The following is a 27927-nucleotide window of genomic DNA, read 5'->3' as shown; positions in this document are numbered from 1 at the left end:
AAAACCGAGCTGCTTTTTTTTTTTTTTTTTTTTTTTTTTCCTCCACTCGGTGGTTAAGCTAACGTTAGCCTGGCCGCCTTTATTGACTTGAAGAAGGGGGGAGAAAAAAAAACAAAACAAACACCAAAAAAAAAAAAAAAAAAAAACCCCACGAGCGAATGTAAAAGCGTAATCTTTGTATTTTTTTTTTTTTTATTGACAACACCCGTCAACTATTTTTTTTGTGTGTGTGTGTTGTTGTTGTCGCTAATCGTCGGGTTTACGGTGAAGAGGTGCTGTATGATTTTTGTCGTAGGGAAAATACTTTGCTGTGGCTAGCTAACGAGAGGGGGGCTAGCTATTTGTGTTGTATTCTTCCGACTGAAAAAAAAAAAAAAAAAAAAAAAAAAAAAAAGGGGAGAAGAAGAAGAAGAAGAAGAAGAAGAAGAAAGAGAAAAAAAAAAAAAAAAAAAAAAAACCACGGCGAGTTTTTCTTTGAAAGTATGGACGACCAGACCAGAATGCTGACGGGTCTCACCGGACTCGGTGGACTACCGCAAGCCGACGTCGGTGACCCCGACTCGGTCAGGAAACAGCAGTCCCTCGGTCAGCCTCAGCAAGACATAGGGGATATCCTACAGCAAATAATGGCCATCACCGACGAAAGCCTGGACGAAGCACAGGCCAGGTAAGACAGGCGAAGAGCCATTTTCCCCCCACACACACATGATAAGCTAAAAGCTAAAGTGCGTTGTGTTTTGTCTTTATTTTTTGTGTTTTTTTTTTAATTATTATTATTAGGCATTTGTGTGAAACGTAAGGTAAATGCGCAAATGCAACATTCGTGCAACTTCCCCCCCCCAAAAAATAATAATATTTTGCAGCTAAACTAGTAATAATCTACATTTAGTTACAGTCCTGCTTGAACACCCACATTTACACTGGCTGTAGTTTGTAAGAAGCTCTTTGTTACTTCTAATAGCGCTTTATTGAACACTACTTTTGTAAACATGGCTCACTTGGTTGAAATAAACGTCACGGCGTTAACCGTAAGATCAACTGGAAGTGTCAAATTAAAAAAAAAAACAAAGTTTAAACTCCCACATTTGTGTCTCTGACGATAGCAGCCGTACGAAATGCACATATTTACCACTCTGCTAAAAAAAACAACAACAACAACGACGACTTAACGTTATCTATATTTCCGCTGTGTTATGGATCTTTTCGTAGTTTTTTTTTTTTTTTTTTTTTTTTTTAATAACCCTTTATAAGGAGAGATCATATTTCGAGAGATGTTTTGTGGTTTACCCACTGGATCATCGGACAGTATGAAGCGGTGGCGCACATTTCCTCTTCCCACGAATTATCCAAACTATCAAGAAGTATGAAAACAACAGGATTTTCTTTTTTTTTGGTTTGTTTTTGTTTTAATAGTGCATGAGCAAGTTGCTACAGTCCGAGTTGTTGGTAAACAAATAAAGTCCTCTGGATATTACAAAGCCAAAATAATTTTATATCCCACCCCCCCCCCCCTCATCAGAAATGCTGCTTTACATCAAATTAGTGTCAGTAACATTAGGTATTGAAGTGCAAATGAGTGGCTAAATTAAGGTAAGGTTAAAGATTATTCAGTTCTGTACATCAGCCAAGTGTCGTCTGTGATGACAGCAATTATTCAATCATATGACTCCTCACGTAATGTTTGTGTTAGATGCGTTTTTCTTTTTTTTTTTTTTCTTTTTTGCGTATAATTATCAGAGGGAGTATGCATTGCAGTGAGCGATTGACCCACACTCATTTGCCATGTGGCTCAAGGAGCACAAGGTCAGTTTCAAATGAAGCGTCAGTATTTCAACAATAGACAACCGTCCACTGCAAGACTGTGGCCACAGTGTGATGTGTCATTAGCTAGTGATTTTCCACCCAACATTTGACCACCTGGTTCTCTTAATTAATTCACTCCTCTTTCACTCCCTCCCTCCCTAGTGTTCATCCTTTTCATTGTGTGCTGGGTGCAATCAATTCTCCTATAATGTGTACGCGAGTGCAGCTGTCCGCAAATCGAGTTTCTATTAATGAGATGGTGGTGAGGGGGAGGGATGATGCTCTACTGGCAGCCTATGAACATTGGGATATTACCTTTTCTTCACTACAAGTTTGAAGACTTAATCAGGCCTTATTTCAAGGTTCACATATTTTTTGCTGTAGACTATTTCTTGTTTATATTTCACAATTTCCCCCCCTCCCAGTCTTAAACGTAAACTGGATTTTTGCTGATAATTTGCATAGGTTGAACTATGGCCACTCGGATAATGTTAGTTACAATTATTTGGATCTAAAGAACCTATTATGCAGCTATTAAGAATTTATATAGCAGGCCTATTATTAGATGTTAATAGTCTTTTCTGAAAAACTAATTAAAGGTGTGGCTGCATTCGGAAGTGCCAGAGGTGTCCTTGCCTGTATGCTGGTATTGATCTGAACTCCCACTCAGAGTATATACTCCTCATGCTACATGTGCCCAGGACTAACACTAAAAAAAAAAAAGACTGCAGCCCGTTGTAATTCAGTGGACTTGAGAGAACTTGTGATATATATATATATATATAATACATGTATGTTTATGTCACTCAGGATATATGGCATATATAAGGGAATTCAGATGATTAAAAACATCTTCCGACCAGTATGCGTTTGGCATAAGCTGACAGCCTTAGCTTGTGCTAGTGTGTAAATGCCAGTGTGCATTTTGATTTGGCTGTTTGCTAATTTACTTCTCGTGTGTACTTCAGGTCAAATGCCACCACACAACAAGATGCGGGACTATGCAGAGCCAGTTGTTACAGATAGGTTTGATAGTAAATAGTAGTTGGCATGACGCAAAATGTACAGTCTTAATCAACATTCGTATTTAACTCTGACAAAGTTTGTCACCCCCACATCAATCTTCCCCGCGGTTATGATCTACAAATTAACATGTGAGGTAGCTCGCATGTGAGCATGACGCCCTTGTCATGCAGGGTGGCAGTGTGTCGGGATGGGGAGTGGTCAGGGCAGCGCAAGAACTCAGTGTTGCAGAGTACACTTCCTGCGCACCATCCACCCTCATCCTCTCACCCTGTCGCCATATGTTCAGATGCTGGCCAGAGGAATCGCCGGCGCATTGGGGTGGATCAGACGACCCCACAGAGGGAGGGAGAGCAGGGGGGGGCATGGCAGGGGGTGGCCTGCCACTCAACTTCCAGCACAGGTCAGTACAGGACCGCATGAGCACCCCCTTCTCCCCCTCCTGCTCATACCCTCCATGCTGAAGGCAGCCCTCCCCCAACTCAAATCCAGCAGTGACAGAATTGGTGGATAAAATTTACAAATGTAGTGCTCGACACATAGATCTTTACATCATCCTGCCTCTATTCTCACAGAAAGGCAGTCTTTTGTGGCATACAGTAGGTGCACTATTTGCTAGTCCCCTCATTAATACTGCAGTGGACATTCACAACTGGAATTGGTGTTGAGGTCAGGTGTAGCCAAATCATATTCATCTGTGGTTGTTTTGAATGTTGTCGGTGATGTTATTCGGAAGAGAAATGCTTTATTTCAGGTTTTTCTTGTTTCATTATTTTCCCATTCATGCTCATCAGTAGCAGAGGCCTCATGTTGAATTTGCTGTTTTTCACCTAAACTTGAACTGTATGTTGCACTTTTCTTTTGTCATATCAAAGTTGTTGCCATTGAAACCTTGCATAGAATTACAGGCTTTTACAAGATAATACAGTATTACAGCACGGCAAACAAGAGTCAATGACACCTCTGTGACAGTCTGAGCAAATAATGTAACATAATACGTTACACAGGGGGTGGTAATGTATTGCATGTTTGGTTACATGTTTTTGTGATGTGTTTTGTTATGTTCAAGGACATTTACCAACTTTTAAAATGTGCTTTCACATGTACACAGCTACAAATGCCCTCCCTCTCTCTGATGTTACTGGGTTAATTGGTGAGCACTCTCAGTACAGGAGTTTACATTAGAGACAGTACTGTCAAGTCATCTAGGGTCGTGCTAGGGTTAGGGATCTGCTGCAGCATTCCCGTCTTGCAGCTTTTAAGAAGCTGTATGGGGGTGTGTGTGTGTGTGTGGGTGCATGGATATGTTGTGGGAGGAAATTTTATTGCCAAGGTGTTGCGATTTGATTACAATAGAGTGTAGAAGTTTTGCCTCTTTTTTTTTTTTTTTTTTTTTTTTGCTAACTTTTTTAATTGCCGTTATGCTGTTTGGCAATAAAAATAAAATAAAGAGTCTGATTAAATTTAAAATTCCATCTTAATCCTAATCCTCTCTATCAACTCACCATCTACTTTCATGGAATGAGTCTTTCTCTAAGAGGTAGAAATTAGATTACTTTGTATTAACTCTGAAATCTGGTGCTCAGTAATGATGACCTTGAGGTTTGGCATCATTACCTGTCCCACAGTGCAAAGCATCCAAATGACAACATTACTCTTGCTAGCTCGGATTGATGCATCAGGGATGTCTCTGCTCTGACAACGGCATTTGGCTATTGAAAATGCTTTTAAACAACATGGCTCTGTCCTGCTGTGTTGCACTTCACTCTTCAAATGCTGTATGCATAATACATACAGCTCCTCTACCTGTTTTATGGGGGAGGACATGAAATGACTTGAGATGGAGGTCTGTTTATCGTAATCCTCCTCGCTCTCTCCCTCTCTTATTCCCTCTTCTCTCTTACAGGAAGCATGCCCTGAACTGTCACAGAATGAAGCCAGCCCTCTTCAGCGTTCTCTGTGAGATCAAAGAAAAGACGGGTGAGTTTCTACTTCACTCGTTTACTGTGTTCTCCAGTCTACAGTCTGCACATGTTGGAGCTTAATGTGGAGTTGTAGTGTGCCTTCGCTCCAGGTTTCCCGGTACCAAGTTACTTTATTTTTTATTTTTCTTTAATGACCTCTCAGAGAACTGTATTGATTGAATATTGATCGTCTGCTGATTTAGCTCCATGTGTTGTGTATGCTTTGGTTCAAGATCATTTTAACTATGCATTACTGTTTTGTTGTTTTGGCAGAGTATTTATAGGCACTCGACCTATTTTTGGCAACTGTCCAGACTTCACACTGACCAGCTGAAACTAATCTTAGAGGATCTGTGCCTTTGAAACCTGAGTCAGACAGCAGAAGTTGCTGCAGCGCTTGCTAACAACTCTTAAGTTCACTTATTTTGTTACGTTGCACTTTGGTGAGCCATCTTAACCTGGAGTAGCTGAAAGCAAATATGTTCCACTTGTTAAACATGTTTGCATTTTTGTCAGTTCGCATCTCAAATCACGAACGGTTATTTGACAAACTGTATGAACCTCGAGGCTCTCAGTTGATTTAATGTGGCCAGTATTTACTGTATTAATGGAAGAGGGGGGAAGAAGACATACCACTACAACCTGCTTAAAATGATCATGTTCACATTATTTGATTAAAAATAATCAAACTGATACAGAGAAAAGGTTAATGCACAGTTGGTGGACGCCAGGTATATATGGAAAAGCTCCACAGGGGTTATTGCTGTACAGTCAAACTGTTATGCTATTTAAGTGCAAAGCGATTCTCTTCTCTCCACCACAGTTAAAACAGCTTCACCACACAGTGCAGGGTAATTGTGTATTGGGAGTAAATTGCTATGCATATCAATGCAGTAGCCTCAACCGAGCACCACACGAAAAGCAACTATTCTGACACTATCTTAACAAATAATGCTGCATTTCAAATACACATAATCTGATGGAAATTATATGCTTTGTGCATATCTACATTCAAAGTACACACACTGCTTATTCTCATCTTGTTAGCTATTCGAGCCAGCTATCTGACAGATTTTAGTGTTGTTCAAAGGAGGAGGCCAGGGATGGATGGCAGATTGATGGTTATGGTTGTGTGAATGGGGTGGCTTTTTTGAATCCTCTTCCTCTGCCAGTTTCTCTCCCTTCTTGTTTTCTATGTGCTTTTCTCCCTTTCACTGTCCTTGTGTATCTTCTAACAGCGAGCCCTCTCTTGTTCAAATACAATTTGAAAATGCTGCACTGCTGCCTGTTGTGGCCCTCTGTCAATAATGTATTATTGCTCTCCAGTGATTGGAGAAAAGTAAAGGCTAGGCTTGAGTGAGTGGGGCAGGGTACACTGTTTCCCAGGCAACCAGTGGTCTTATTTACCCTAATGCCATTCACTTTGATTTTCACATTTAGTCTCTCAGCAGACTAGAGAGATGGTCTGTGGGTGCCTGTACAGTAAGCTGAGCAGAAAAACAGGCAAGGCGCGGAGGTAGGTTAACAATGTATTCATGCTTGAGGTGAATATGCCAACCATAAAATATAGAGATCGTTGACTCTGCCTATACTCTGCTGGCCATCTGCCATGTAGTGCCCTCCTAACTGCACTGTGTACCTGCTTTGGCATTTCTCTGTTACTCAGACCCCCTGTAGGCCCCATTGTCAGCCTCTGGAATGTGAATTGACTTTTCTTCATTGCAGCCTGTGGAAGACCCAATCAGTAGTCCTGTAGTATCTCCACAGATTTTCTGCAGTATTTTCTCACCAACAAACACACACTCGTGTTGGCACACTCACATACACACTCTGTCTCACTCACACACACACACACACACACACACACACACACACACACACACACACACACACACACACACACACACACACACACACACACACACACACACACACACACACCAAACAGGGATAAAAGCAAACTGAGTCTTGGGTCTACTCCTACTGCCTCGGTCTTGTCCTCTCCCCCTCCCTCCCTCAGCCTCGCTCCCATTCTTGAAAGAGAAGACTTGCTCTGAACTCGGGGCTTTGATATGGTAATGTAATGGTGGTGGTGGAGGAGGGGGAGGTGGGGCATGGGGGATGGGAGGTGAATTCCTTTGAGTGCTGCAGTTGGTTAGATTGTTTTCATTGTAAAGGAAATGTTCTGCGCAAATGCCAGTATCCCCCCGCCGCCACCCCCCCCCCTCTAAAACACCCACCCCCTCCTCCCCCAAATTTTACAACAGTGCCTTGTTGTCCTGAGCTTTCACATTAAACATGACCTCTATCTGCGTGAAATTTGATTCTTGTTAATACTTTATTAAAGATACACTCCAGAAGAGAAATTAATGCACTCTGAGAGAGACTAGAAATGATCAAAGTTGAGAGCCAGTGGCTTTGCTTCAACTCAGTTCTGTTCTGCCTTGCTCTCATGGGTATTTGCTGTAAAAATAGCTCTTGGTGCAATGGGACAGCTTATGCCAAAATCTCTCACAAGCCACTGCAGTTCACTCTCAGAAGTTTTTCATTTAGTTTGGGCATATTTCAGGCATTTCTCCTTACTTTTATGAATTCCTTGTGCCTTGCACATGACAACAGTGAATCTGTCACTCACTCTGTTCTGCCACCGTCCTCAAGTCCCTCTTTGTCAAGCCTGAACATTCCCAGTTGTTTATTTTTGGAAATGTTTTAAATGAAAAGAAAAGTAGTTTTTCAAGTGAAATTAGAACTACGTCGTTTTTCTAGCTCTGAGACGGCAAAATCTGTTCCAAGCCTCTACCTCCTCCCCCTCACTTGGACAAGTTCACACCCCAACACTTGCCACTCATCTTGATAAGCTGTCTGATAAACAAGTCTGTGGGATAATGCCAGGAGTTGGCTGTGTAGAAATGGTGGCAAACTGGCTGGCATCCTACCCGTCTCAGCCTGAAATGGCTGGCTTTGTGTCGCCTCCAATTAAAAGTTGATGCGCGAGTTACATTTCTTAGAATATGCACTGTACGGATCACGAATCCTTCAGCAACAACAGCAAAGGTTTTACAGTAAGGACATCCTGATGGCCTGTGGCCAGTGTGATGTTAACTTGAGCCAGTTGGTTGCTCTGTTAGGTGTCCAGTTGTGCCAGTATCTAAACAATGTGTCTGGGGGCACTGGTTAATTGCTGCCTGCCCCTGCCACAGGCCCGGTCGCTTCTCCCTGCTCATTTTCAGAGCCTCTGGTTGGTCAGAGTTTTTGGAGCAGATACATTGCCTAATTCTTCAGATAATGAGTATTTAGTTGGAAGAAGAAGAAGAAGAAGGAAAAAAAAAAATCAATCGCATAATGTTTTTTTAATTTGACTGTCATATCTGCATATGTTAGAGGGAATCATCTTATTTTTCCTTCCACCTACAAACACAAGGACCGTGCTGTCGATTCTTGCCAGCAGCGCCAACAGCACTTCGTTAGTATGATGCCAAAGTGGCTAGCTGACAACCCATCATCACATCCTCTTAATGTTTTGACAAGATGGTTGAATGGTGGGATTTAGCAACCTCATTGAACTCACGCTCTGGTTTCTGTGTTTTTCAGTGGTTACATTTAACTGAGAAGCTAATCCTGTTTCGTTATGATGTCTCACCAATGAATATAAAAAAGGTCAATTAAACTGTGGTTTTACATCATTGTTACCTTTCAAAAAATTCGAATGTGTTCAGATTTAACGATTTGTTTTTCTGTGGATTTGTCACTATGTTTTTACATGACCAAAAGTAATAACTGTGAGACTTCTTTAAAGGGAAAATGGTCTGTTGTGTTGATTGTCCAGAGGAGTACAAACCTTTTTCAGCATCTTGGCATTTAAGAAATGTTAAAAGTGGTTCCCGTTTTATGTGTGACCTGTAACCTGTGGCAGCATGCCCACACTGGTGCAACATTTTTGTTGTGTTGTAGTTTTCGGTTTATCTGAACTGGTCCTATTTTCTGTTCACCTGTATGCTGCCGCTCGCTCTTTTCGGACAGTGGACGGACTCCTGTTAAATCCTTACCAAGTTCCTTAATCAAATTATTGTCTTACCTGTGTGCTCACACCACTTAGGTAAACAACGAACGCAACACAATACCATTCCAGAAACCAAATGGACCTAATTACATGCTAATTGAATTACAACGCGTTTGTGGTTGTAAAACGCTAAAACAAAACGCCACCATTAAAAGTCACACATAGTTATCGTGCGTTTAGTTACAACCGGGATAAACACTGAGCCTTTTTTCTTTTTTTTTTTCAAACCTTCACAAAACTTTAATTTGCAGACGCATGAAATTTGCCAACAAATGCCAAACAGAAGTGGGTTATTTACTTGGTAACCCCCAATTAATGTAAAGAAAAACCCTTTTGGCGTCAAATGATTACTTGAGTTTTTGGTATTGCACAGCCTTTGACTGAGTACAGCACCTGAAGTCTAGTGAATCACATGCCTCATTAAAGCAACTTAATTATTATTAGTTTTCAAAGAGCCCAATTTGGAACACAGCCATAAAATTTTACGAGTTGTTAGGAACCTGAGGGAAGTATTTTATTATATTTTATGAGCATAGGCATCTTAAGCCAAATGCATTGCCGATATAAGAATTGTTTGTGGCGGAAAGAGAATCTATATAAAGCTACTAAACCTGGATTTTCAGGTGAACTATTACTAAGATCTAAAATGAGAATAGGCCGTCCACCTTTGTGCAGTCACCAACTTCTCACTTGATAAAAAAAATCCTTGATTTCTTTCAATTTTTTAATTTAAAGTTTTATATTTGTACCCACTACGCAGCGATACCAGATTATCTGATTGTCTTTTCCGGAATCTCTGTTGTGTTTTCTGGTGTGCTGCCACTCAATGTTTTTTTCTTTTCTTTTCTTTTTTTTTTTCTTCTCTTTGCCCTGCTCTTTTGCAGAAGAGGATGAAAAAAAGATAGTGTGTGTTGAGGGGGTGCAGGAGCGATACAGGGAGATTGATGAGGCAGTAAGAGCAGGAGTAATTACTCGGTGTCCATTCCCCGAGCCAGATTGGCAGACGGCTAATATCACACAGACCCCTGGCCCTGACAGACACCCCCCATCCACACACACACACACACACACACACACACACACACACACACACACACACACACACACACACACACACACACACACACACACATCCCAACTGAAAGGCAGAGCACCCCAACCTTCAGTGTAGGCCTAATGGTGTGTGGGCCAACTGATTTCCCCATGTGGTATTATTCCTGAAGGAACTGGGCTTCTGTATATTGGCATGGGAGGATTCGTCAAGGGCAGCGGTTTGGCTGTGCGATCACTCCGTATTTGAAGGGATTCAGAATGGTTGGATATGTATGGACTGCTGGGTATAAGAATTGTATATTATGATATCTTGGGGAAAATGCCCATTCTATGATATTTCCTTCCTTCTTTTTTTTTTTTTTTTTTGTTTAAATTGAGCCTGGTCCAATTTTCCTAACATGATTTAGACTTGGATGCCAGAACAGTAGGTTTAGTGGAATAGTAAAGAACATTGATCGACACAGATCACGTTTTCGGCCATTTCATTCATTTGTGAAACTAATGATGAGTTTAAACAAGAGTTGGATGAAGCAAAACTACGCAGGCAATAAAATTGTAAAGATCTGCTGAAGACATGTTTTAAAATGTTGATGGTATAATCTATATTGTGTCCGGTTAGGCCTGTCACATTTATTACATAATCACTAGGTAGCAATTATTTGAGCTGACCGCAATCATTTTGCACATTTGTTCAAATAGTTTCCGTTCATCTGAATGAAAATAACAGAAATGTCAATGAAAGCTATTTCCATGTTGTTTTCCACCGTTTGAGATTTGACTGGCGCTCTTTTAATGACATCATCTCTTTGCGCCCCCTCCTTCTGGCACGAGTTGACAGTGTCACCCTTGTAAATTTCCCCCCAAAAATGATTGGTACCTGTCGATGTCTGTAATTTTTCTGTATATTTCAGTGATTGCTTTTGTATGTTATTACATACATACATACATACATACATACATATTAGTATGTAGGTTATTTATCTGAAATCCCTGTGCAATTTTTCTTTACAAACCATAAAAGGCATACAGAAATTTAAAAAAATTGTATATATTGAATATTCTTTTTCCTCATAATGTGTATTTTTAAAATATGATAAGGCGTATTCTATGATAGTGGCATAAAATGTACAGAAACAGAAATTTGTTAATCGCTATTACTTGTCTGAGAATTACTCGTCAACTAAAACTCATGATTGTGAGTATGTATGTCTGATATGGTTTTTCCACCAAAAAAACAAAAACAATTTTCTTGGAATAATCCTAAAACGGCATTCGCTCCTTGTCGGTTATTGTTTCAAGTTTCCACATCATACTGGTTTAAGTTTAACAGGACCAGGACTGGTTTCTAAATTATTTGTGATGTCACAGACCTGGCCCTTGAAAATATGATTTTAATTTTTTTATTTTAATTTTTTTTTTTTTGAACACAGAGAAACGTTTCCCCTTTCTGCAGATGAATGTGAAACCAGCCTTATGAGCTTACAGCGCAAACATTCAACTGTAGGAAGAAGAAGAAAAACACATTTTTGAGTGGAGTGGGACTTTAATATTTGCTCTGTATTTGAATTATTACTTCATGAAAAAGAGCAGCAGATAAAACTCAGGATGTGGCCATGCAGGTGACAAACACTGCTGAAATTTGCGTGGCCAGAATGACGTAATTACCAAAGCTCTTGTTTTTCAAAGTTACAGTTCACTTTGGGTCCAGATTTTCTATCAATTTTAAGTAACAAGGCAATATTGAGTGACCCAACAGTACTGGCTGAGGATCACCCACGGGGAAGACTCCTACCTCTCGTCTGCCCTCCCACTCAGCACGTCTATGCCTCTCACTGCTTTTAGGCTTTGCTCTTAAAGGAAGCCAGCGTCTCTTTAATTAAAGATATGTAAATGTGGTCTCAGCTGGATTGCACTAGTTTGGTGGCGGTGGGGTGGGAGAGTGTTTGAGCCCAGCTCCTAATCCTGACTAATTAAGGATTAATTACAATTGATGGGCGCCTTCCACCCCTCTGCAGTGGTGCACATTGCTGTCCCAGACAGTATGTTTGTATATTTCACACCATGTCATAAATGCGGGGGAGAAATAGAAACATCAGGGCTGGCGGAGGGAGGGAGGGAGGGAGGGAGGAAGGGAGGGGGTATACGGTCCACCTCAAGATGAGCAGTACACATCGGGTTGTGCTCTTCGTAGATGGATGGATTGGTGTTGGAAGCACTGTTGGCTAATCTAGATTATAGGCATATTCTGGGAGGATAATTAGTTTGTGTTTCAATATCAGTTTGAAATGTGGACAGATGAATGTGTGTGCAGGCTACCGGACTCCATCGATAACTTCTTGTAAAACCATTGGCAAGTAGTTATCTCGACCGGCCATACATATCACAGTCGCAGTGTTTTTTTTGGTTTTTTTTTTTTAATCTATTTTTTTTTTTTTTTGTATCCCTCACTAAACCGCTACATTGGCCCAATGCAGACTAACCGTGGAGCCTCACTTCGCTCTGGCACCATCTGACTGTGTCATAATGCTTGTTCACTTGTTATAAATGGGCACTGCTCTTCTGATCTATCGCTTAATTGCCACCTAATTTGCATAACAGTGCAAATTAACGACCTCTCAAATGAGCGTTCATTTTTCACAAAGTCTTTAGGAGCTCCTTAAGAGTCTGCGCTAATGAGCACAGGAGGCAGCTGGCCTGATGAGAGTTGACTGGGGGAAGATCCGAGCAGCGCTATAACAAGCCTCCTGCTTAGGTCCTCTTCGTCATCCTCCTCTTCCTCCTGTGACATTTCAAATTCTTTCTTCCTCGTTTCTCTGTCTTCCTGTGTGTGCAGCACAGTACTGAACCGGAGATATCATGTTCGAGATTTAGTCAAAAGTGCTCAACGGCGCTTAATGTATCCTTTTTGACATTCGTTTTAGCAATCGTGCCGTAATGACGATGAGATCTTTTTCTTTTTTTTTTTGGACGATCTTGCATTGCTCAGTCACATAACATAACATATCAACCATTAACATTTAAGGCTGTCAGTTTGCTCCAAACTGACTCAATTTCTCAAATGACTTGAACACAAGCTGTGAGCAAAATAAATACCAGTATCCTCGCTGCACCTCAAGGTCTGTTTGTTTAATGCGATCTGTGCTATCTGGATGAGCTTGACAGTCAAACTGGGAGGCGAGATAACGTATAAATGTCTCATGCAACAACGTAAAAACACAAGGATATATAGTAAAAGATATACTCCAGTGACAACCAGGTTGTAAACAAGACTGATTGAAATTTCAACCACTTGCTCACACTTCAATGACTGAATCATGTTTCATTTTAGTCATTTGAGTAATTCTAATGGGTCGAGTTAATCACGTGTGTACCAATTAGCTTAAGTGGCTAAAATTTTGTATCGTCTGGTTTCATTTAAATTCTGTTAATTCTGTGATTTTCAACTATTGTTAGACTTTTTATGTTTCCTGTTTTCATTCGGTTATGACGTTTCAATTTTACTTTTGAACTGCAGAAAAACGAGGGAATGGCTCTGAGGAAAATCCTTTCATTTGCCTAAACTATGTGTATGAATTATTGACAAAGGGAAAAGACATTGTAGATGTTTTATAGGCTCATATTTGTGCAGATTAGGGAGCAAAACGATTGATAGCTCCCTCCCTCAGTGTTTGTGTGCGTTGTTGTCGTTGCTCGGGTGTCCAAGCCTCTCACTTTAGTTAATTAAGGGTTGATTAATGATGTGTTGGACTGAAGTGTTGTGTTTGCCCAAGGTGTGAATTCTCCAATTCACACCTTAATCAGACCACAGTGTGTTTACTCTGAATGCTTCCCCCCTCAGTGTTTGTGTGTGTTGGTGTCAGAGTGGGGGGGCTGCGTGCAACAGGACTCTGGTGAACTACCCAAACAGATGCTGATTAGTGTGAGCTGCTTAAAGTAGGAATGGACATATGGATTGGGCTCATTAAGTTAACTGTACTCTACAAAAAACAAAAAAAACATCCTTTTTTTTAGAAGAAAATTGTACACTGTTTTTATGTTGAATTGCTAGCGGAAATACACCTTTTTCCTGATATCCATTTGGCAGAAACCCCATCAGGGAAATAATTCATTTTTAATGCTGGTTTTCAAGTTTTAATGCCATATTCTGCAACCTGCCTCAGGCACAATTTTATTCAGCCAAGACCTTTTTTCTTTTTCTTTTAGAGAAACCCATATTCTACTAAAATGGCATGGTAAATCAAAATGCTATATGCACAGAGGAACTTATTTGAGGAAAGTTGACATTAATCAATTGTTACAACATATGATTCTGTAATGAAACTGCTTTTGGCATCAAGACTCTTGCTCAGATTGCTTAAGACCACTAGTTATGATACTGGCATATGATTTTGAATTTATGGAAGACTATCTGTATGTAATTAAGTTTGTATCTCACTCTTTGGATTGGATGAAAAAGCTCTCTCTCTTTTCTCTTAACGCCACTCAAACTAAACCAAAACACGATGATCACAAAACATACAAGTTGCAAGTTTTGCCAGGTTTTGATTTTGATCACATTTCCATTCTTGTTAATTTTTTGAGTACGCCGTGATGTTTTGTGAAATCTGAGAATCAAATTCAACTTGCAGCTGTCGGGAGAGGTTCAGGAAGAACTTTATTCTTCCCTGTGGTTTTACTTGCTTTTAAGAGCGAATATCTGTCTGATTAAAATAGCAAAAGACTAATTTAATTTAGGTAGATTCAGATTGGCCTCAGTTCCTATTTTCTCTTGCCCAGACACTATTTTATCTCCTGCAGTGGGTTTTTGTCCTTACACTCAGGTTTACCCATCATATCTCCGAAGCTGCATTTGAGATTTGTTTTTTTATCATTTTTTGTGAGGTAGATTTGCATATTTATGTAGCATATTTTCATTGTAAAAACGTCTTTCCATGGGCCATTCTCTTTATCTGAATACTCTGTCTGTAATGAAAGGAAAAACTGATGTTTTCACAGTCCTATCTTTTCTCCCTTTCTGGCTCTCCCACTTCCTGGCATGTCTGTACTCTGTGGATCCCATATATTTCTGTAGTCCCTCTCTCTGTCTCTTTCTCTCTCTCTCGCACACATATCTTCTCCTGTGACTCCTTTTTTCAATTCTCCTTGGTTCTCCTTCTACCCTCTCTCTCTCCCTCTCTCTCTCCCCCTTTACCTTTTTACCCCCCTTTTTTTTCTCCCTTCTCTCTCTCTTTCTCTCTCTCTCTCCCTCTCCCTCTCCCTCTCCCGCTCCCTTGCTCTCTCCCAGTGAAAGGCTGAGAATACCCAAGGGAGCTGATGCAATTAAAATGCTAATCCTGTCTGTCTACAGAGAGAGGGAGAGGGGGGGCTGACAGCATGAGGGATTGCGGCTCACATGGAGAACTCGACTGAAATGGAGAACAGAGGGGAGGGGGGTGTGTGGGGGGGGGGGGGGTGCATGATGTGGGGGGGGGGGTGCGTTGAAAGGGAGAGGGGGGAGGGGACGTGTGTTGGGGGGGGGAGAGAGACGGAGTGAAAAAGGGGATGCTAGCGAGGGAAAAGACAGACAAGGATAAAGCTTGTGCTGTGAGCTGAGCAATGATAAACTGACTGCGTTTAAGTCTTATCTATGCCTATGTGTGGAAGGCGTTACAGTTAATGTACAGCACCACACTATTGGATAGGTTGTTCACCCTTACCTGCACCACTTCATATATTGTGTGTTGTGTCTGCACAGCGCACCGTTTCCACATTGGCTGTGCAAAAATGAGAATGATTATGTATGCAGTGAAAGCCCAGCTGGATACCCTGAATATTTCATAGTATGTGTTGCTCGCTTCGTCTCTCAATGCCACACCGCCCAGCTTGGCTCGTACCGTGTGCATAATGGTGTGATTTCTATGAGGTGTGGATGCAGGCTGTGGGCCTTAAGCTGTCTTCCTATTTAAAAAAAAAATAAATAAATAAATAAAAAGGGGGGAATTTAAGTATCACTGCTCACAGCACTCATGAGTTTTAGTCTCTCCGTAACAGACCCAGACGACGAGAGCAAGTTGATCAAAAGGAAACGCGGCTCAGATTTTGGGGCAAAACAGCCAGCCAGTTCTCCGACCTGCAGGCTCTTTATTCATGTTACTTCTAGTTTTCAGGAGTCTTGTGATTAGTTTCTGAGCTGAAGACTTGTGTATAATGTCATATGGCTGTTTTCTGTGCAGTATCTTAACTCCTCTCAACAGCTGCTATAATACCACTAGGCCACTAGACTGTGCATGAGTGCAATTCTGGGTAATCACAGCTTAATTGGAGTAATTAAGGGAATGTAGGGGCATTAGGGTACAGCTGGGGGCCATAATGAGTGGGGGCAAAATGGAAGGGGGAGAGGTGAAAAGCTTCAAGAGCCACAGTTGCCCTCCTCCCTGTAGGTCAGTTGTACATCTCAGTGAATGGACAGTGTAATAAAACTACATATGATCAGAGCAGGCTGCAGCGGACGGCTACAGACTTTTTCTGCACACTTAAAACTTAAACCACGATTAGAGTGTAGGCATGTACGATAACACTTACAAACAAAACAAAAGCTTTTGGTCAATAATTTAGCTCTAGGTAATCTGGCTAAAAAGTGCAGGGATCTTTTGTGAATTACCAAAAGGAAAGAAAAAGAGGAGGGAAAGAGTTGGGCGAATCAGGGTCATTAGTTCAGGCGGCTGGGTCTGCTGCATTCCTGAGCCCTGAGATGGGGGAGCAGCAGAGCAGGAATGTGCCTTGGAGAGAGAAGAGACCTAAGCAGAGGGAAAGAAACAGGCAAGAAGGAACAAGAAGGAAAAAAAAAAAAAAAAAGTCAAGGAAAGTTGGACACTTTGCTACAAAAGGCCCAGTGGAACAGACTAATTCATCAAATTAAGTTACCCAAAAACTCATTTGCTCCATAGCACTTGGAAATTTTAAGCAAAACTTGTTTTTGTCCTCATTTCTTCACATCTGTTACCCTACAAGTACAGCCTGAGTCATTTGTTAGCTCTGACTGCTCCACAGCTGCAAACTTGTTTTTCAGTGTGGCTCTACAGGGAAACGTACGACTCGGTGTAATGTAAAGACTCACGGTGACAATGTAAGAACTCGTAACACTCACGCGAGAAGCTGTGAATAAGTGAGTTCATGCACCCGCTAACCTTTAATGATGAGCTTTGACAAACAAACATAATCCTTAAAGAGGACAAGTGCCTAACGCCACCCAGTTTCCACTGGGATTAGTCTTGTCATCCATATTGTTAGCATCTGTCTCCCTCTGAATCCAGTCTGTTTTTTTTCCTCAATTTAAATTGGCTTTTAACTCCTTAACTTAGTCTCCGGTTTTAAAAATCAACTTGTGGACACGGTGCAGTGTTTATTTGTGACTCTGAACCAATATTTACATTCATAACGCAAAAATAACTAAGATACATTCATTTCATTATTGTACAGAAACTTGTGCATGTTCTCCAGGGCTGCAACTACTGATTAATTCAAATATCAATTACTAATTATTCTGTAAATGCATGAAATAACTATTGCAACAAAAAAAAAAAATCATCTTATTTTCAACTGTCCTAATTTGTGCAACCAACTTTATTTTGCTTTACAGTGATATAAAACGGATTTAAAAACAATCAGGAAATCCTCCCATTTGTAAACCTGCAACCAGTGAATGTTTAGCTTCTTTTTTTTTCATGAAGAAAGTGGTAAACATGTAATATTTCCTGTTTAATCTTCTGTCAACAGTATTTTCGAATTTAGCATTTTATCTAATTTGCACTAAAAATCCCTGTTAAACATAGTTAATGGAAATGTTTGGCTCGGCCGCCCTGTAATTGATTTTTCCTCTACAATTATCTTTAACTCGTAAATTCACACTATAATAACCATGTGTTTCATATCTCATAATTACGACGTCCGAGATAAAAGAACTGTTTGTGAGTTCTGTGCTCAGGGCAGTGAATTGTAACACCCGAATTCTCTACTCTTACTTTCTGAAGTTGAAAGATTGAGAAGCAAAAGGGGCAAGAGGAAATTTAGTTAAGTGTTAAATGCTTCAGGCTCTGGAGAAAAGATGGTTGTCTGAAGTTAAAACTTTTCAGTAACAGAGTGGTGTCTGTAAAGGGGGAGGGTGTGTGTGTGTGTGTGTGTGTGTGTGTGTGTGTGTGTGTGTGTGTGTGTGCGCGCGCGCGCGCGCGCGGGGGGGGGGGGGGGAGAGAGAGATGAGAGCATGGCTGCAGGCTGACAGAGGTCCTGGTATAATACAGTGGTGGAGAGCAGCAACTGATAACTATACTTATGGCCACTGGGGCTCATAGTGACAGCACATGCACTCCCATTACTGGTCCCATGCCTCATGCCCTTATCTCTGGCAGCTTGCCACTGAGGGGCCACACTGCCCTCTGCTGTTGACTCGGAGGAGGTTCAAGCTCATTGAGAATTCAGTCAAGACGCTCATAGCAATGACTCAGGGGAGAAAGTTGACTGGGTTTTGACAGGGCTGCACTTTTCTTTCTTTCTTTTTTTTTTTTTTTTTTGAATTCCAGCAGCGATAAAGCATCTTCCTTTGCACCCTTACAAGCCTCGGCAATGGCCTCCTCCTCGTTTTTAAGATCAACTTTTTAACCAACAGGTTTTCTCAGACCGAGAGAAAGTGTTGTGGTTTGGGGCAGACGGAACAAAGAGGGGTAAATACTAACCTTTTACCCGTGTTCCTCCCTTCTTCTCCTCTCCCACCCAGTGCTGAGTATACGAGGCGTGCAGGAGGAGGACCCCCCAGACCCCCAGATCATGCGCTTGGACAACATGCTGCTAGCGGAGGGCGTGTCAGGGCCGGAGAAAGGCGGCGGATCGGCCGCGGCGGCCGCAGCCGCGGCAGCAGCGGGGGGCTCACCAACCGACAGCAGCATCGAACACTCCGACTACAGAGCCAAGCTGGCCCAGATCCGCCAGATATATCACTCCGAGCTGGAGAAGTATGAGCAGGTTCGTGCTGAGCGCAACCAAATGCTTGAACACGTACTGAAGAAGAGCTCGGTTGTTTGTCGTCTTTGGCAGAGCAACACACACAAAAAAAAAAGCATAAACAAGAATACAGCGTGTGCGACTGCTTAACAAGAACAGGGCCAAAGATGTGGAACACGGTACGAATATCGTGACGCAGCAAACAAGCCAGCCAGCGTACTTTTCAGCTGACATGCTGGCTGTGCAGAAATCTCCCGTTTTTAGGCCCACTTGGACCTGCAGATGCGCAGATATTGAAAATATGAATTTGCCTTTCAAATGTGACTCCTAAACATTTGATTTCAACTTTGCAATGCTACAAGACTTAGTTCTGTTTCCGGGTTTGGAGGTATTTCAATTATCATGATCCAACTGCTGTTGCTTGGAGTGAAAGTGTGTCCTGGGACCAGCAACCACGTCCCTCGGGTTGCCAAGAGCCCGCAGCCTCAAACAAAATCGAGTGTCAACTTGACTTTTACCAGTAATCTCTGAAATCCTCTGCTTTAGTGTCGATAGAATAAACTTGATTACTCTAGGAAGACAACGACCTTTTGTCTTTATTTTCTGTGAAGCCGTTGGCAGTTCCTGTTACGTAATGGCTTAAAAATAGGTATAAATTAAGACAGACGTGTTATTAAAAAGCATGAAAGTAAATTTTCACCGCGATACATTTTGTTGCGCGTAATATTGAACACCGTCGCATAACAAATATATATATATATATATATATATATATATATTGTTGTGTTTTGTCATCTCCCTCCACTTTTCTGGCGTATCACTGATATGGGATATAGGATCCCGGCTGCAGACCGTTTTCGTTTAAGTGCTACTAATAACATGCAAAACAAGTGTTGTCGCACCACTCTGTTGATCAGACGCTTTCAGTCGTGCCGAGACAAATAGAGGAGTCAGACGGCCGAGGCGTTGCCGTCCCACTGGACCAGACTCTGTGCTTCGTCCATCTCTCTACAATAGCGTTGAACTCCTTTCTCTCTCTCCCTCTCCCTCTCTCTCCCTCTCTCTCTCCCTCTCTCTCTGTCTGTCTTCCAGGCCTGCAGTGAGTTCACCAACCATGTAATGAACCTGCTGAGAGAGCAGTCTCGCACACGGCCCATCTCACCCAAGGAGATTGAGCGCATGGTGGCCATAATCCACCGCAAGTTCAGCTCCATTCAGATGCAGCTCAAACAGAGCACCTGTGAGGCCGTCATGATTTTGCGCTCACGCTTCCTTGATGCCAGGTCCGTGCGTGTGCGTGTGCGTGTGCGTGTGCGTGTGCGTTGGTGGTGGGGATGGAGGGTTAGATGCCAGTTTATGTTTTTGAGAGCTGGAGTGATCGGAGCACTTTGATGTAATTGTGTCAGACATGCACATTGCAAGCATGTTTGTCACTCTCTCTCTCTCTGTCTCTCTCTCAGGCGTAAGAGGCGCAACTTCAACAAGCAAGCTACAGAGGTGCTGAACGAGTATTTCTACTCCCACCTGTCTAACCCTTACCCTAGTGAGGAAGCCAAGGAGGAACTGGCCAAAAAGTGTGGGATCACTGTGTCTCAGGTGAATTGCTGACGCAGCTCTTATTCAGGACAGAGTAAGGACACTGGAGCTGTTTTTGTGGAAGCAGAAGTCTTTTGGCTGTTAAACCCAGAATCATCTGTCTTGTGTTTTTGTTTGTTTTTGTTTGTTTAACAGTTCCAGTTTATACTTCATTGCATGTTGTTAAAAGGATTTAATATGTTTTCTCTGCCGTAAGTAAAAATGAATCGAACTGAGAAGCTGAGCAAAACGGGAAAAAAAATAAATAAATATATCTATATATATCTATATATCTAGATATATAGATAGATATGTATCTATCTATCTATCTATCTATCTATCTATGTATATATATATATATATATAGATATATATCATTTAGCTGATGGGGCACAGCAGCACAATTAATGCAGCGTAATCACTGCATTCAAATGTGATTTCCATCTGTCCCTTCAGGTCTCTAATTGGTTTGGCAACAAGAGAATACGCTACAAGAAGAACATTGGTAAGTTCCAGGAGGAAGCGAACCTCTACGCAGTTAAAACAGCGGTGGATGCTGCCAATGTCTCGGCGCAGGCTAGCCAGGCTAACTCTCCGGCAACGCCCAACTCAGGTACCACATGCTCCATCTCACCTACCCACAAGCTCTGCCACCTCTCATTAACAGGCTTCAATTCATCCTGCATACGCTTTTATTCTTCCACAACTGTACGTCACTGAACCACAGACTTGGGTTTCGATGGGCTGACGTGACCCAGTTGGAAGGAAAAAAAAACCCACAAAAACCCCCGCTGCATATTTTAAATGTGCCCACAGCCAGCGACCACACTTGAGTGTTCATAGTCATCTGAAATGATCACATTTGTTTTGCAGGAATTCACCGGTTTAAAAGTTGGTCTCCGGCCAACAAAATGTGTTGCACCACGTACAAATATATGTCCAGAAATTGCAGCACGGTCTTTTTAACAGCTGGCTCGCTGGCCGCCGCACCAGCTGAGTGGAGTACCCACTTTTATACTCTCAAGCTGACAGAGGAGCACACTGAACACTAGAGGGAGTTTTGACAATCGCATGCAATTATACATCCAACTGGTTTTTCTAGAGCGGCCCAGCTAACCCCCCCCGTCTCCCCCCCATTATTTTACAAGAGAGCATTTGATTGTAGTACGTTTTCCAGCCGCGTCTCGACCATGAGTTGAAAGCTGCTAATGTTGTTGCTCATTTGGTTTGTGCAGCGTGGGCTGCTTTGATCTTTGCTTGTCTGACAGTCAAGATTTGCTTTCATTCTGTGCTGTGTTTTAAGTGTCAGGTGCTTTTACAGATTTTTTTTTTGATTTTTTTTTTTTTTTTTGCATATATCTTTGGATTGTTGTAATAATCGAGGATATTCGTTAGAGATTTGATGTCGGCTTCAACTACTTTCTGTCCATCTTCCACGTTTTCTTTGAACAAATGACCCCCCTCCCTCCCCGCCTTTACTAATTCAGTTACTTGTTCGATTGCATCTGTTCTCCGAGTTACCTAAATCTTTACACCTGTCAATAGAGTATTTGGTGTTATTTTAAAGCACTTACTCAACACACAGTACATTCGTAATAATATAGTAACCCCAATTTGCGAAGGACGCTGAATGGACCAGGTAGGTGATCATTCAGATGTTATGATTCATTTAGTCCGTCCCTTTTCTTACGGCTTCGCTGGACTCAAAATAAATGCTAATCATCCAGGTGGCTTAAGCTTTTTAGAGGAACTAAATTCTGTGAATTTCCCTGCGAAACGCAAAAAAATAGGTATGAGAAACCAGACATGCTTCCTTTTGTTTGAGTTAGCAGTTCAAGTTTACAGACAAAACAATCACATTTCCGCACCGAGCTGCTTTGTCTCACTGCAAGTGGACGTATCTGCAGGGACGATGAGTGAAATGTCGGTAAAACAAAGATGATGGGAAGAGAGGGCGCAGCATTGCTCAGTAGTTTATGTTCAGGTCAAAGCATGATCTTTGGTGAATCTTCACTTTGTGCTTTTTTTTTTTTTTTTTTTTTTTTAAATCAACGTATGAAACCAAATTTGACCATTTGAAACCGTTTTGGGGAAATAACTCTAAAGGGTACGACAACAAACAAATAACCAACTCGCAGGACATCTCATTATCTTAGCGGTGAAACTGATACACCAGAAAGCACCGCTCGAAATTGTGCATTGATTATAAATAGACACAAGAAGTGAGATATGCTGCCAGGAAGTGGCCTCCGTCTCGGGAACTGGTGTTCTGAGCAGCAGATTGTTTGAAGCACACAGTAACCTTAAAATTTCCACAAAGTGAAAAGACTCATGTCCTCCACTACTGTCACGACCGGCACCCCCTCCCCCCCTCCCCTCCCCGTCCAGCCCGACCTGCTTTGTCTGGCTCGTAGCCAGTGATGACAAATAACAAGTCAGGGTTTGGGAACTGAAATTTGTTGGTCACTCGGTTCGCCACGCTTGCCTGATTATGAAATCCAGACGGAAGAGCAGTGAAGCAATTTTTTTTTTTTTTTTTTTTTTTTTTTTTTTTGCAGCTGCGAGAAGTGTTTGCAGTCACGAGAAGCTCAATGTGGTCTTTCTATGTGGTCTTTCTATGTGGTGCACGTGTCGGCGTGCAGCTGAATGCTCATGTATGCTGGGAGGAAAACTCCCGATTAAACCAGCTGAAAACATTGAACAGTGAACATTGTAATGGAAGCCGTTTTATCAGATGAGAATTCTTTTGGACTCGTCAGTGTCGCTGACCAGCGGTAACCTTTTGACCCTGTTGCACTGTGGTGGGGCTGATTGGCTATTGGATATATATATATATATATACAGTGGGTACGGAAAGTATTCAGACCCCTTTACATTTTTCACTCTTTGTTTCATTGCAGCCATTTGCTAAAATCAAAAAAGTTCATTTTATTTCTCATTAATGTACACTCAGCACCCCATCTTGACAGAAAAAAACAGAAATGTAGAAATTTGTGCAAATTTATTAAAAAAGAAAAACTGAAATATCACATGGTCATAAGTATTCAGACCCTTTGCGGGGCTAAGGGGTTTGCTCACTCATATTTAACTCACATGCTGTCCATTTCTTCTGATCCTCCTTGAGATGGTTCTACTCCTTCATTGGAGTCCAGCTGTGTTTAATTAAACTGATTGGACTTGATTAGGAAAGGCACACACCTGTCTATATAAGACCTTACAGCTCACAGTGCATGTCAGAGCAAATGAGAATCATGAGGTCGAAGGAACTGTCCAAGGAGCTCAGAGACAGAATTGTGGCAAGGCACAGATCTGGCCAAGGTTACAAAATAATTTCTGCAGCACTCAAGGTTCCTAAGAGCACAGTGGCCCCCATAATCCTTAAATGGAAGAAGTTTGGGACGACCAGAACTCTTCCTAGACCTGGCCGTCCAGCCAAACTGAGCAATCGTGGGAGAAGAGCCTTGGTGAGAGAGGTAAAGAAGAACCCAAAGATCACTGTGGCTGAGCTCCAGAGATGCAGTAGGGAGATGGGAGAAAGTTCCACAAAGTCAACTATCACTGCAGCCCTCCACCAGTCGGGGCTTTATGGCAGAGTGGCCCGACGGAAGCCTCTCCTCAGTGCAAGACATATGAAAGCCCGCATAGAGTTTGCCAAAAAACACATGAAGAACTCCCAGACTACGAGAAATAAGATTCTCTGGTCTGATGAGACCAAGATTGAACTTTTTGGCGTTAATTCTAAGCGGTATGTGTGGAGAAAACCAGGCACTGCTCATCACCTGCCCAATACAATCCCAACAGTGAAACATGGTGGTGGCAGCATCATGCTATGGGGGTGTTTTCCAGCTGCAGGGACAGGACGACTGGTTGCAATTGAAGGAAAGATGAATGCGGCCAAGTACAGAGATATCCTGGAAGAAAACCTCTTCCAGAGTGCTCTGGACCTCAGACTGGGCCGAAGGTTCACCTTCCAACAAGACAATGACCCTAAGCACACAGCTAAAATAACAAAGGAGTGGCTTCGGAACAACTCTGTGACCATTCTTGACTGGCCCAGCCAGAGCCCTGACCTAAACCCAATTGAGCATCTCTGGAGAGACCTGAAAATGGCTGTCCACCAACGTTCACCATCCAACCTGACGGAACTGGAGAGGATCTGCAAGGAAGAATGGCAGAGGATCCCCAAATCCAGGTGTGAAAAGCTTGTTGCATCATTCCCAAGAAGACTCATGGCTGTACTTGCTCAAAAGGGTGCTTCTACTCAATACTGAGCAAAGGGTCTGAATACTTATGACCATGTGATATTTCAGTTTTTCTTTTTTAATAAATTTGCACAAATTTCTACATTTCTGTTTTTTTTTCTGTCAAGATGGGGTGCTGAGTGTACATTAATGAGAAATAAAATGAACTTTTTTGATTTTAGAAAATGGCTGCAATGAAACAACGAGTGAAAAATTTAAAGGGGTCTGAATACTTTCCGTACCCACTGTATGTGTGTATATGTATGTATGTATATATATATATATATATATATATATATATATATATATATATATATATATATATATATATTGCCTGCAGGGTCACCGGGGTCATACAGCTTGTCTCACACAGGCGACACCTACCTTGGCCTGCGCTCCCTCAACGGGGAGGGTCTCAACATCGCCCCCTCCCTCCAGCCTCAGGTATGCACTGAGGACAGCTGCAGAGTCGACGACAGTCGAACTAAATGCTGTTAACCTAGCCCCCGTCCCCGTCCCCGTCCCCCCGGATACCCTTCCTTTAGCGTAGCACCCTCCGACCTCTCCTCAGATCCTGCCCTGACTTTCCCTTTAACACCACCGACTCCTGCCCCGCACGCACACGCACACACACACACACACACACACACACACACACACACACACACACACACTGACCGTTGCTACGCACGGTGAACCTTTTATGGAACACACGGTTTCACTCACGAGGAACAATGTCAGTTTGTTTGATGCCATTTAAATTTGTGTTCTCGCGTATCCCTCTGTAGTTTGACCAACACATAGCCCCTACCTCCTCGGTGTCTGAGCACAGGGAGAACACCTTTGTTTTGGACTATCAGAGTTTCGCATTAGTCCTCTCACAGTTGTCAACATACAGCTGGAAGACACCGACGGCATCAGGGCCGAGGATGAAACCAGTAATCTCTGATTAATGGTCGGCTTCTCCACCTTTTTAGGTCGTCCTGCACCTCCAGCCTCCTGTACCTTTTTTTTTTTTTCGTCCTCGTTTCTCCCCCAACTGTTCCGAACATCCCGTATCTCTGCGTCTTCACCCCCCTCACCTGTGTAGACCAAGAAGAGACGTCTTCAAAGTGAATTGTCCCCGCGATTGTTGCCTGTTCACAGAAGTGTAGTTGTATCTCTTCTGGAGGGATCCACAAATTTCTGCTGTTAAAGTGCCGTGTAGTCTTTTAATGTAACAAAAGATTTTTTTTGGGGGGGGGAGGGGGGCACACGACTCTCCCCTCGTCTTTCTCCTCATTTGGAGCATAAGTGGTTTAATGGAGAGTCGTGAAGTTGATGGGTGAGCCTCAAAGTTTAGTGCTCGCGCCACCCGGCTGCAGACAGGAAGCTCGAAAAAAAACCGCGCGCAGCGGATGTTTGCGGATGCCGTCTCTTCTGCGGTCTGCCAGCTGGTTGTCTCGTTAAAAAAAAAACAAAAAAAAAAAACAGCAGCGTACAGATTTGTGTGGTCGTCTGCGTGCGCTAAAGTTTGCGTTCTAATGTGTTTTTGTCTCCCGACAGGTGGATACCCTGCACCGTGCTACACACCTGACGGGCGGCTATGAGGAGTTGTCAGGCAGTGGCCTCTACACCCCTCATCGCCTGGATGTGAGTGCCGACTTCAAGCCGATCCGTTCGTGTTCAGTTAGTCGGGGACGCCGGCCTTTTTTTTAATACGCCCCCGTTCACTTTTTTAGTAAAGTAGATCAAACGTGTCCCGCGGCTGAAATCCAGCATTTCCTTAACGACGTCCCCGCGAGCGCCGACACGACGAGTCGCAGTTTGCCGCGCGAAGCGGATCCCGAGTGCACATTTCAACGTCGTCGTTGAAACGACGATCGCGTCCAAAAATACCAAAACAAATCCAGTTGCGCTATTTTTTTTTTTTTTTTTTTTTTAAAGACGATTTGAAACCCAACGGCTGATTTCTGAAGGGACGTTTTTCTTTAGGAGAATTGATCTCGTCAGGAATTTGACTCAAAAGATGATTTCTTGAAAAAAAAAAATAATAATAATCGGTGACGGGATGCGTTCAAGTAAACTGGGAGACGGTCAGCGTTGCCCAGTAACCCCATTTCTTCAGCGTTTAGAAAACAAACGGTTTCGGTTAATTGCTTTCCTCGTATAGATTTCTTCTGAAGCCACTCGACGTGAAATAAGCACGTGTTCGACGAATCGTTTCAGAGCGCAGGAAAGGAAAGAGAATTTCGCGGTGTGGCGTTATTCAATTTAAAGTCATTGTTTTCAAAGTTCGACCAAAAAAAAAAAAAAAAAAAAAAAAGTACCTGTGCCTCTAAAAATGAGGTCGGCGATGAATCCGTTCTCGCCGCAGGAATATTTGCGTTCGCGCGACTGGATCTCGCCGTTTGTTTGTTTGTTAGTTTGTTCGGCTTTATGAACGTGCGCAAAGAATCCGTAACCGCGGACGCATTCACGGATCTCGGTGCGCTCGGGAGTCTTGATGTGCACGTCGCGTTCGAGCGACCCGGGCTGCTTGCGTCGTTCAAGAGGCCGCTGTCGTGTTTTCATGGGTGGTTGTGGAGGACCGGTGAGCTGCCGGTGAGCTGCCGGTGAGCTGCCGGTGAGCTGCCGGTGAGCTGCCGGTGAGCTGTGTCTTGCGTCCGGATCCTTTGGCTTCGTGAGCACGAACGTAGCTGGCTTTAGACTGCTCATTGTAAAAACTCCCTCTTCATGCAGAACACTGTCTCTTCTCTCTCTCTTCTCCCCCCCCACCCCTCCTCTGACTGTTTGCAGGCTAACAGCTGGCAGGACACCACCAACCCCCCCTCGGTTACCTCCCCTCCCGGTCCTCCTGGCAGCGTCCACTCCGACACCTCCAACTGATTCGGTGGCTCTCCCTGCCATCACTTCATTCCCAACGCAGTTTTTGCTCAGACTAAACATCCTCTGCCCCCGTTTTTTTTTTTTGTTTTTTTTTTTCTCCACTCCTCCCTTGTTCTCTACCAGATAGCCACACAAGGCTGTACTTCGCATTTCATAAACACACACACACACACACACACACACACACACACACACACACACACACACACACACACACTCTGTGCTGGAACACAGGACAGCCGGAACAGCAGTCAGGAGGACTTTCTCCCTCCAGCTCCCTCCTTCCCTCCGAGCTTCGTAATGCCGAACGGGGAGGGAGGGGGGGGGGGGGGACCAAAAAAAAACAAAAAACAAAACAAAAAAAAAA

The 27927-nt window shown here is 42.7% G+C and overlaps 2 protein-coding genes across 4 annotated transcripts in view; one reads left to right on the top strand and one right to left on the bottom strand.

Annotated features, from left to right (window-relative positions):
* Positions 1-27927, bottom strand: part of LOC138197894 (myosin heavy chain, fast skeletal muscle-like) — a 185916-nt gene that overhangs the window by 81776 nt on the left and 76213 nt on the right. The window lies entirely within an intron of this gene.
* pbx4 (pre-B-cell leukemia transcription factor 4) lies at positions 33-27868 on the top strand. Of its 3 annotated transcripts, none has more exons than XM_069148883.1 (9): positions 33-667; positions 3116-3229; positions 4733-4806; positions 18653-18897; positions 19969-20159; positions 20337-20472; positions 20908-20956; positions 26238-26324; positions 27471-27868. In XM_069148883.1, exons 1-8 carry the CDS (start codon positions 483-485, stop codon positions 26279-26281), a joined length of 1038 nt encoding a protein of 345 aa, XP_069004984.1. In that variant the 5' UTR covers positions 33-482; the 3' UTR covers positions 26282-26324; positions 27471-27868. The 3 variants fall into 3 exon arrangements, with proteins under 3 accessions (XP_069004984.1, XP_069004983.1, XP_069004985.1); XM_069148882.1 differs by having other exon boundaries at positions 34-667; positions 20908-21064; XM_069148884.1 differs by lacking the exon at positions 3116-3229 and having other exon boundaries at positions 34-667; positions 20908-21064.

Source organism: Embiotoca jacksoni, unplaced genomic scaffold (genome assembly GCF_022577435.1).
Source record: "Embiotoca jacksoni isolate LCO1_2020_lvr unplaced genomic scaffold, fEmbJac1.0.p SCAF_15, whole genome shotgun sequence".
Taxonomy (NCBI): Eukaryota; Metazoa; Chordata; class Actinopteri; family Embiotocidae; genus Embiotoca; species Embiotoca jacksoni.
This window is presented reverse-complemented; position numbering and strand designations above follow the sequence as displayed.

Coding starts and splice junctions, on each gene's coding strand:
- pbx4 (XM_069148882.1), top strand. CDS start 483: ATGGACGACCAGACCAGAATGCTGACGGGTCTCACCGGACTCGGTGGA. Junction 668..3,115: donor CTGGACGAAGCACAGGCCAG/GTAAGACAGGCG, acceptor CCATATGTTCAG/ATGCTGGCCAGAGGAATCGC. Junction 3,230..4,732: donor CCACTCAACTTCCAGCACAG/GTCAGTACAGGA, acceptor TCTCTCTTACAG/GAAGCATGCCCTGAACTGTC.